The 11,148-nt window shown below is 39.9% G+C and overlaps 1 protein-coding gene across 2 annotated transcripts; it reads right to left on the reverse strand.

Moving 5' to 3' along the window:
- Positions 1–2,729: 2,729 nt before the first annotated feature.
- LOC139561519 (endonuclease domain-containing 1 protein-like) lies at positions 2,730–10,555 on the reverse strand. 2 transcript variants are annotated; one of them, XM_071378707.1, is made up of 3 exons: positions 10,106–10,555; positions 7,211–7,478; positions 2,730–4,454 (listed from the first exon to the last, which is right to left on the reverse strand). In XM_071378707.1, the coding sequence occupies exons 1-3, from the start codon at positions 10,132–10,134 to the stop codon at positions 3,786–3,788; spliced, it is 966 nt and encodes a 321-aa protein (XP_071234808.1). In that variant the 5' UTR covers positions 10,135–10,555; the 3' UTR covers positions 2,730–3,785. The 2 variants fall into 2 exon arrangements, with proteins under 2 accessions (XP_071234808.1, XP_071234809.1); XM_071378708.1 differs by having other exon boundaries at positions 10,079–10,553.
- Positions 10,556–11,148: the final 593 nt, after the last annotated feature.

The following is an 11,148-nucleotide window of genomic DNA, read 5'->3' on the forward strand; positions in this document are numbered from 1 at the left end:
CTTAATCACTAACGTTAACAGGTTAGGTTAGGCTACTGCCTTAATCACTAACGTTAACAGGTTAGGTTAGGCTACTGTCTTAATCACTAACGTTAACAGGTTAGGTTAGGCTACTGTCTTAATCACTAACGTTAACAGGTTAGGTTAGGCTACTGCCTTAATCACTAATCGTCTTCCTCACACACACACTTAAGCAAAAATACAATCATTTATTTGGCAGATTAATTTATTAATGTTTCTCATTTGGATAATCCCATATAAAGACACACCTCACCATTCCTACCAAGGATAGTGTGAGTGAACTTCGGGAGAAGGGGGAATGGGGTGGGGGAGGGAACTGTAGCAGCACTATGAGCTGGTGGCTGGGGCGCCGCGGGCGGTGTAGTGACCGAACAGGGGCGCCGCGGGCGGTGTAGTGACCGAACAGGGGCACCGCGGGCGGTGTAGTGACCGAACAGGGGCGACGGAGGGCGGTGTAGTGACCGAACAGGGGCGACGGAGGGCGGTGTAGTGACCGAACAGGGGCGACGGAGGGCGGTGTAGTGACCGAACAGGGGCGACGGAGGGCGGTGTAGTGACCGAACAGGGGCGACGGAGGGCGGTGTAGTGACCGAACAGGGGCGACGGAGGGCGGTGTAGTGACCGAACAGGGGAGACGGAGGGCGGTGTAGTGACCGAACAGGGGCGACGGAGGGCGATGTAGTGACCGAACAGGGGCGACGGAGGGCGGTGTAGTGACCGAACAGGGGCGACGGAGGGCGGTGTAGTGACCGAACAGGGGCGACGGAGGGCGGTGTAGTGACCGAACAGGGGCGACGGAGGGCGGCAGACAATTGTCAAAATATCGTCTCAAATTCAGGTGCTGCCATATGCGACGGCCTAATGGGAGGGCTGGCCCTGAACACGTCTGTAAACCCACAATGAGGACATCAAGTAAGTTTTCATAAATCATTGGGTTCCGTTCAAGAAGAAACGTCAGAGTAGTCCATAACATGGGTGGTGTTTACCTACATAACACAACCCACATGGACATTTAATCATGTAGATAACATGGGTGGTGTTTACCTACATAACACAGCCCACATGGACATTTAATCATGTAGATAACATGGGTGGTGTTTACCTACATAACACAGCCCACATGGACATTTAATCATGTAGACAACATGGGTGGTGGAGCACGTAATGATGTCATTTATTTGGAACCGTTCTCCTGTATGTGGGTGGCAGAAACGTTCACACTTCATCATATTGTTGCACTGGGCTCAGCATCTGCATTTATAGCTACCAATCAGAAGAGGGCGTAAAAGAGCCTGGCTCGTTTTCTTTTGTGGCTGGAAGTTTGGCATGGACCAATTTGTTGCATAAATTGCGACCTCTCCTATATACAGTAAGTGGTGGGTTCTTCAATTCAGCCGGCAGAGCAGGGTCCGATGATAAAACATGACAATGGTTCTTGACAGCATCTCCCTCTTTGCCCGAGTTCAAAGTCTATGTGGTGGTGAACATTACAGAGTTCTTTAGCTCTAGTGGCTCTTTGTTGTAGCAGTTCATCTGGTGTTTCCCCTAATGCCACATTAAGAGCTTCATCCACACATTGTGGAGAGGAGCCTCTTAGAAACACATTGTGGAGAGGAGCCTCTTAGAAACACATTGTGGAGAGGAGCCTCTTAGAAACACATTGTGGAGAGGAGCCTCTTAGAAACACATTGTGGAGAGGAGCCTCTTAGAAACACATTGCACATCTCAGCTGCTGTTTCTACAGAGTCCTCTGTGGAGTGACATTTACCACGCAGTCTGAAACACTGGCTTCTTGGAAGTTCTCTTTTTAATGTCTCAGGGTGGAATCTGTCTCCCTGTAATAGAGTATTGTTTCAGGGTGGAATCTGTCTCCCTGTAATAGAGTATTGTTTCAGGGTGGAATCTGTCTCCCTGTAATAGAGTATTGTTTCAGGGTGGAATCTGTCTCCCTGTAATATAGTATTGTCTCAGGGTGGAATCTGTCTCCCTGTAATAGAGTATTGTTTCAGGGTGGAATCTGTCTCCCTGTAATATAGTATTGTCTCAGGGTGGAATCTGTCTCCCTGTAATATAGTATTGTTTCAGGGTGGAATCTGTCTCCCTGTAATATAGTATTGTCTCAGGGTGGAATCTGTCTCCCTGTAATATAGTATTGTCTCAGGGTGGAATCTGTCTCCCTGTAATATAGTATTGTCTCAGGGTGGAATCTGTCTCCCTGTAATATAGTATTGTCTCAGGGTGGAATCTGTCTCCCTGTAATATAGTATTGTTTCAGGGTGGAATCTGTCTCCCTGTAATATAGTATTGTCTCAAGGTGGAATCTGTCTCCCTGTAATAGAGTATTGTCTCAGGGTGGAATCTGTCTCCCTGTAATAGAGTATTGTCTCAGGGTGGAATCTGTCTCCCTGTAATATAGTATTGTCTCAGGGTGGAATCTGTCTCCCTGTAATATAGTATTGTCTCAGGGTGGAAAAAACAATGCCTGGTCCGACAAATCCTGGTTCGACAAATCCTGGTTCATGTTGTGTCATGCTGATGGCAGAGTCAGGATTTGGCGTAGGCAGAATGAGTCCATGGCCCCATCCTGCCTGGTGTCAATCTAGGAATCTAGGCAGAGGTAAATTCATCCAAAAACAAAATATGTATTTTATTTTCATATATATTTAGATATATCAATCAATCAATCAAAACCTGTCCTGTTCACAGAGCTCACGTGGAAGTTTGAAACCTGAAACAAGGCTGCCACCTAGATGTTTATTCTTTCAGATGGGAAGAAGATGGATACATGCAGTGATAGAATTACATTCAGAACATATAATAGTATCTCTATGGTAACAGTGATAGAATTACATTCAGAACATATAATAGTATCTCTATGGTAACAGTGATAGAATTACATTCAGAACATATAATAGTATCTCTATGGTAACAGTGATAGAATTACATTCAGAACATATAATAGTATCTCTATGGTAACAGTGATAGAATTACATTCAGAACATATAATAGTATCTCTATGGTAACAGTGATAGAATTACATTCAGAACATATAATAGTATCTCCATGGTAACAGTGATAGAATTACATTCAGAACATATAATAGTATCTCTATGGTAACAGTGATAGAATTACATTCAGAACATATAATAGTATCTCTATGGTAACAGTGATAGAATTACATTCAGAACATATAATAGTATCTCTATGGTAACAGTGATAGAATTACATTCAGAACATATAATAGTATCTCCATGGTAACAGTGATAGAATTACATTCAGAACATATAATAGTATCTCTATGGTAACAGTGATAGAATTACATTCAGAACATATAATAGTATCTCCATGGTAACAGTGATAGAATTACATTCAGAACATATAATAGTATCTCTATGGTAACAGTGATAGAATTACATTCAGAACATATAATAGTATCTCTATGGTAACAGTGATAGAATTACATTCAGAACATATAATAGTATCTCCATGGTAATAGTTACATGGCAGTCAGAACCTGACAAACTGTAGGCCTATGTATTAACAACAATCATGTCTTTATATCATAAATCAATTAAACTTTATTTTCTACAGAATTTCATTCCCTTTCATGTGATTTATAGACATAGAAGTGAAAGTAGAAGTAAGTACAGAATTGAAAGATTTGACTCAGGGCTTGAACCCTGGTCTCGCATGGAAGAATGTATTTTATAGTTGTCTGTGTTGTCGCTGGACCAAACTCTGGGACAGGGAATGATCTGTGTCACCTACAAAGAGACACATTTACAATCCTCATCACATTCCAATAACCCTTTCCTGCTAACATCCCCACTTCCTACCTCCCTCTCTCTACTCTTCCCTCTCTCTTTCTGAGAAGAACCTCTTGGACACTGATCTGGGAAAACCTGGACATCCCCACCTGGGTAATGATGCTTCAACATGTCATACAGCTCTGCCAAGGTATGGGAGTTCAATAATTTCTCATTCGGTTCCTCTTGGTTCTCTCCCCAGTGTGCTTCAGCCATCCACTCTTTCTTCTTGTTGTTGTAACAGCAGTAGGCTGTCCACAGGAGATCTGGGATGTTCACTCTGTTGTTCAGTGTGTTGTTGTTGTCACTGGGAACTGCTCCAGTCACCACATAGGCCTTGGGTTTACCAGTATTATCAAGACATTGCTTCAGGATAATCTTTCTAACATCACACTCCATCTTTCTCCAGCTACCTACATTAAATGTCTTTACTTGAGGAACAGAGTTTGTCAGGGTAAAGGTGGAGCTCTGATTAACAGGTTGGTGAGCAAAAGATTTTGGAAACATGTGACCTTTGCTCAGATTCTTGTTTTGACCATATTCATCATAATCCTGATTGACAGCCTGGTGTGTATAAATGACTCCTTGTGTCTCCAGACTCATAACTGGTTCTTCTCCTCCGTCCAGCTGTAGGAACAATATTCATCATTCATTCATTATTCATGCAGTTATACTGGACTGACCTGTATATCAGACCTGTACATCAGACTTGTACATTACACTGCATTCTGAAAGTATTCAGACCCTTTGACTTCTTCCACATTTTGTTACATTACAGACTAATTCTAAAATTGTTTAAATTGTATTTTTCCCTCATCAATCTACACACAACATAATGACAAAGCAAAACCAGGGTCTGAATACTTATGTAAATAAGGTATCTGTTTTTTATTTAGGAAACTATCCCTTTAAGGATCGAAACAGACATGTCATCTTGCTAGAACAGACAGTAGTAATTGACATGTAATCTTGCTAGACAGACAGTAGTAATTGACATGTAATCTTGCTAGAACAGACAGTAGTAATAGACATGTAATCTTGCTAGACAGACAGTAGTAATTGACATGTAATCTTGCTAGAACAGACAGTAGTAATTGACATGTAATCTTGCTAGAACAGACAGTAGTAATTGACATGTAATCTTGCTAGAACAGACAGTAGTAATTGACATGTAATCTCGCTAGAACAGACAGTAGTAATTGATATGTAATCTTGCTAGAACAGACAGTAGTAATTGACATGTAATCTTGCTAGAACAGACAGTAGTAATTGACATGTAATCTTGCTAGAACAGACAGTAGTAATTGACATGTAATCTCGCTAGACAGACAGTAGTAATTGACATGTAATCTTGCTAGACAGACAGTAGTAATTGATATGTAATCTTGCTAGAACAGACAGTAGTAATTGACATGTAATCTTGCTAGAACAGACAGTAGTAATTGACATGTAATCTCGCTAGAACAGACAGTAGTAATTGATATGTAATCTTGCTAGAACAGACAGTAGTAATTGACATGTAATCTTGCTAGAACAGACAGTAGTAATTGACATGTAATCTTGCTAGAACAGACAGTAGTAATTGATATGTAATCTTGCTAGAACAGACAGTAGTAATTGACATGTAATCTTGCTAGAACAGACAGTAGTAATTGACATGTAATCTTGCTAGAACAGACAGTAGTAATAGACATGTAATCTCGCTAGAACAGACAGTAGTAATTGACATGTAATCTTGCTAGACAGACAGTAGTAATTGACATGTAATCTTGCTAGAACAGACAGTAGTAATAGACATGTAATCTCGCTAGAACAGACAGTAGTAATTGACATGTAATCTGGCTAGAACAGACAGTAGTAATTGATATGTAATCTCGCTAGAACAGACAGTAGTAATTGACATGTAATCTTGCTAGAACAGACAGTAGTAATTGACATGTAATCTGGCTAGAACAGACAGTAGTAATTGATATGTAATCTCGCTAGAACAGACAGTAGTAATTGACATGTAATCTTGCTAGAACAGACAGTAGTAATTGACATGTAATCTGGCTAGAACAGACAGTAGTAATTGATATGTAATCTCGCTAGAACAGACAGTAGTAATTGACATGTAATCTTGCTAGAACAGACAGTAGTAATTGACATGTAATCTTGCTAGAACAGACAGTAGTAATTGACATGTAATCTCGCTAGAACAGACAGTAGTAATTGATATGTAATCTCGCTAGAACAGACAGTAGTAATTGACATGTAATCTTGCTAGAACAGACAGTAGTAATAGACATGTAATCTTGCTAGACAGACAGTAGTAATTGACATGTAATCTTGCTAGACAGACAGTAGTAATTGATATGTAATCTTGCTAGACAGACAGTAGTAATTGATATGTAATCTTGCTAGAACAGACAGTAGTAATTGATATGTAATCTTGCCAGAACAGACAGTAGTAATTGATATGTAATCTTGCCAGAACAGACAGTAGTAATTGATATGTCATCTTGCTAGAACAGACAGTAGTAATTGATATGTAATCTTGCTAGACAGACAGTAGTAATTGACATGTAATCTTGCTAGACAGACAGTAGTAATTGATATGTAATCTTGCTAGACAGACAGTAGTAATTGACATGTAATCTTGCTAGAACAGACAGTAGTAATTGACATGTAATCTTGCTAGACAGACAGTAGTAATTGATATGTAATCTTGCTAGACAGACAGTAGTAATTGACATGTAATCTTGCTAGACAGACAGTAGTAATTGATATGTAATCTTGCTAGACAGACAGTAGTAATTGACATGTAATCTTGCTAGAACAGACAGTAGTAATTGACATGTAATCTTGCTAGACAGACAGTAGTAATTGATATGTAATCTTGCTAGACAGACAGTAGTAATTGACATGTAATCTTGCTAGAACAGACAGTAGTAATTGACATGTAATCTTGCTAGAACAGACAGTAGTAATTGACATGTAATCTTGCTAGAACAGACAGTAGTAATTGACATGTAATCTTGCTAGAACAGACAGTAGTAATTGACATGTAATCTTGCTAGAACAGACAGTAGTAATTGACATGTAATCTTGCTAGAACAGACAGTAGTAATTGACATGTAATCTTGCTAGAACAGACAGTAGTAATTGACATGTAATCTTGCTAGAACAGACAGTAGTAATTGACATGTAATCTTGCTAGAACAGACAGTAGTAATTGACATGTAATCTTGCTAGACAGACAGTAGTAATTGACATGTAATCTTGCTAGAACAGACAGTAGTAATTGACATGTAATCTCGCTAGACAAACAGTAGTAATTGTCTACTGAAGGTTATAGTTCAACTTTGGCATTAAATGTCGATTTGAAAAGATGTTTAAATTACCTGAGGTTCAATCATCCATGTATCTGGTCTTTTCCCACTCGATCCGACCCCAGTGAAGGTGTAGGCTGAGAACACAGGGATCCTGTTGAACGTGTCGTAGAGAGTTGCAAACATGTAGGCGTTGTAAACAACCTTTTTCTTCATGTATTTAAACAACTGGCAGATCGGCTTGTAGCGGTTCTGGTCCTGGACTGTCCCACCAACCAAAATACTTGGGAGATTTGGAGTTGTCCCCCCCAGGAAAAACTCCGTGCACTCTGGATCGAACCTGTTCACCACACGAGAGAAAGCAGGAGGAAGGAGAGAGAGAAGGAGGAGAGTAGAGAGATGACTCAATACCCCCATCATCACCTGAAGACTGTACACCACAGAGACAAAGATGAAGTTACAGAGACCAGTTGGTAGACTGGAGACTGTTGAGCTGAGTCAGGACAGACTGCTTTAAATAGTTATAACAGAGACCAGTTGGTAGACTGGAGACTGTTGAGCTGAGTCAGGACAGACTGCTTTAAATAGTTATAACAGAGACCAGTTGGTAGACTGGAGACTGTTGAGCTGAGTCAGGACAGACTGCTTTAAATAGGTTTTCAGAGACCAGTTGGTAGACTGGAGACTGTTGAGCTGAGTCAGGACAGACTGATTTAAATAGGTTTTCAGAGACTCCTCCTTCAGATGTCAAAACAGAAAGGGTTGATTGGCAAACACTCCTCTGTACGTTTCAATGGAAACTGCTGTAACAAATAACATGTGACTCACCTACTGTAGTTTCTAACACGTATGGACCCAGAACTTAATCACACAAGATTATAGTTCTGGGTTAATGAGATTAGACTGCTCTAAATAGTGACTGCATCCACACTTTGGTTCTGGTAGAACAACGTTTTAGGATAAAAACATGACTTTACTCAGCATAGAGTCTGTTAGAAGATACACATCACACTATTACAACAGTGGGACTGTTCTGGAATTACGGTTGCTGAGTTCACATTCATTAATATCCCACAAGGCTTAGCGACTCTGACTCAGCAAATAAAAGAAGTAACACTTGCATTTCCCTTGACCAGCAAGTCTAAATATTTAGTATGATGTCTCAAAGAATTAACATACATTACAGATATGTTTACAACTGAATGAAATGGAGGAAGATGTGTCCAACTGAATGAAACGGAGGAAGATGTGTCCAACTGAATGAAACGGAGGAAGATGTGTCCAACTGAATGAAACGGAGGAAGATGTGTCCAACTGAATGAAACGGAGGAAGACGTGTCCAACTGAATGATGTGGTGGTGTATCTATAGTCTGACCACTGCTGAGTTTATTTCCAGTAACTGAAGTAGTTCACAGTAAGAGTTGACACAAGGCTGTGTATGTAGAGTTAGAAAATGTGGTTCCTAACAACACTGTGGTCAGAGCAGCACTGGACTGTTTAACACCTCAGACTCAGCAGCTGTAGATTCTTCAGTTGAGGCCTTTTCTCAGTAAGAGTAGAGGAGACTGGGGAACAAACTAACACTTTTAGACTTTAGTTTATTATGAAAATATTATTTAAGTTAGATTAATCATATTTTTATGTAAATAACATACATACTGTATCTCACCTACCATTACACACTAAGTACGAGTCGTTTACAATTCGACCAAAAGTGGCGGATATTAAATGTTACAATTGACACAGCAGGTGAATGTTCCACAGGTCAATAATTTAACAAAAGGGAAGCAGCAAGTATATTTACTTTAGGGACTCAAAACCCTTTTTCTTCAATGAAACTAAAAATCATCAATGGATTTAAACAAAACCTCTTGGTCATGTAGAGACACTAACCAACCATTATCACATTGAATAAGAGCTTTCTACCTGGTTTCTAATTGGACTAATTTATCTGTTACAACTGACCCTGTGTTACTTTGTTCCCCAGTCTACCCTACCTTCATGGATAATATTTAAAGTAACTGCTTCACTTAAGAAGAACATTTTTAACTTCTTAAACGACCATAGAAATGTTAAACAGCTGAAGCAGGTCACACTATTTCACTTCATGTAAAATTACCTTTGTAGTTGTAATTTAAAGATGTGGACGTTTATTTGCTAATTGTTTACATTTAGTGTTGCCTTGAATGTTGGCTTGTATGATGTATGATATTCTATGAATACATTTCTTATTTCATGAAACTACAGGAATCCTTTGTTTCAGGGAAACATTATATTTGTTCAACATGCGTGTGGGGAGGAGTTCTCCTTTCTGTCCAATGAGGTCATTTCTGGACAATATTTCAGCAAGTAAAATGATGGTTCTACTTTAGAATGTGGAACACACAGCCAATAGGGAGGTTTGATTGTTACACATGATAAATAGTCACACCTGTTCCACATAGAGAGGAGTTTATCCAACCCTCCTTGTCCAGTCTTGATCACTAATTATACCAGACAGGACTCATCTTCATACAGAGGAGTTTATCCAACCCTCCTTGTCCAGTCTTGACCACTAATTATACCAGACAGGACTCATCTTCATACAGAGGAGTTTATCCAACCCTCCTTGTCCAGTCTTGACCACTAATTATACCAGACAGGACTCATCTTCATACAGAGGAGTTTATCCAACCCTCCTTGTCCAGTCTTGACCACTAATTATACCAGACAGGACTCATCTTCATACAGAGGAGTTTATCCAACCCTCCTTGTCCAGTCTTGTCCTCTAATTATACCAGACAGGACTAACTCTAGGCCAGTTCCTCTGTTTACTTCAGACACATCTTCTTCCACATATCATCACAGAAAAGTTAATCAGTTAGATACTGTTTACCCAGTGGCATCCTGAGGCATTGATAGATCATGAGAGAAGAAAATATTAAATTACCATTTCTAACCTTTTCATTTATTATAGAAAAACTCACTCCAGCACATTCTGAGGCAGGAAGGACATCACCCTCTTCTGATCTTCACCCCACTGGGGCAAGTTCAGAAGCCTGGGGTGGATACAAGGGGGCCTGAGGTAGATCACCAGGGACAGGGGCCTGAACGTGAGGCAGGAGGGAGCGCTGGAGGTACCTGTACGCCCAAGGGTTCATACCTAATACATACAGAGAATACATAAGTGACAGATGTCGTGGCAGAATCAGATTTAGCTAAGTAACATAGATAGATAAGATGTTATTTTCATCATATGCTTGTGAGATACTTGTCATTAGAATCTTCTGAGCTAGGGATTGGTAACTTGGGGCCAGAGAGGGGAGAGGTCAGGCTTGTCTTCATAAGTCAATGTATCTGTTAAACCATGTGGTACTAAGTAGAATATCAGAAGGGGAGGAGGACAGAATGGAATGTTGGTTTCTTATGGGAACGTTGTTTGTAACTATTCTTAAACCATGTGACGGGATGGAGTTTTTAATTGGGGAACCAGTTAGTTATCTCATACAATGTCTGTACGCCAGTCACTCCCTACTTTTCTCATAGGGGGAGGAGTTTGGCCGTGTTTGGAACCATTGTATGTCCCCTCTGAGGTCGCCCTTATCTTGACCTAGTATTTGACCTACGGGGCTCACTGTCTGATTTTGAGTTTGTCCAGGTTTGGGAGTATCTAGAAATGACAATTGATATATGCCATTGGATGAGGTAATGTTTTGGTAGACAGTGAAGTATCAAGCATGAGATTTAAACCTTGTCTTGGGAGATCAAACTGAACGATGATTTATAGCTGATGCTGTCTAGCGATAGGATACTCTTTCGGGTAAAGGATTCTTTGTAAGTTGAGAGGGGTGTATCTTGGCTATAAATGAAACTAAGAATTGTTTTGTAAAGGACTCTCAGAGAATTCATTGATAGACACTGAATTGATCTGAGAGTCATTAAAGGGCTTTGGTGAAGCTTATATATATTAAAGATGGAAAATATAATTTAACTCTGACTTGTGTGTGGTTGGCTCTCTCTCTCTCTTTAT

Source organism: Salvelinus alpinus, chromosome 31 (genome assembly GCF_045679555.1).
Source record: "Salvelinus alpinus chromosome 31, SLU_Salpinus.1, whole genome shotgun sequence".
Classification (NCBI taxonomy): Eukaryota; Metazoa; Chordata; class Actinopteri; order Salmoniformes; family Salmonidae; genus Salvelinus; species Salvelinus alpinus.

Excerpts from the sequence above, each read along its gene's own strand:
- LOC139561519 (XM_071378707.1), bottom strand. The coding sequence starts at position 10,134 with ATGTCCTTCCTGCCTCAGAATGTGCTGGA. Across the intron at positions 7,479-10,105 it reads CTGCCTCAGAATGTGCTGGA|GTTCGATCCAGAGTGCACGG; the intron begins GTGAGTTTTTCT and ends TGTGGTGAACAG. Across the intron at positions 4,455-7,210 it reads CATGGATGATTGAACCTCAG|CTGGACGGAGGAGAAGAACC; the intron begins GTAATTTAAACA and ends TTGTTCCTACAG.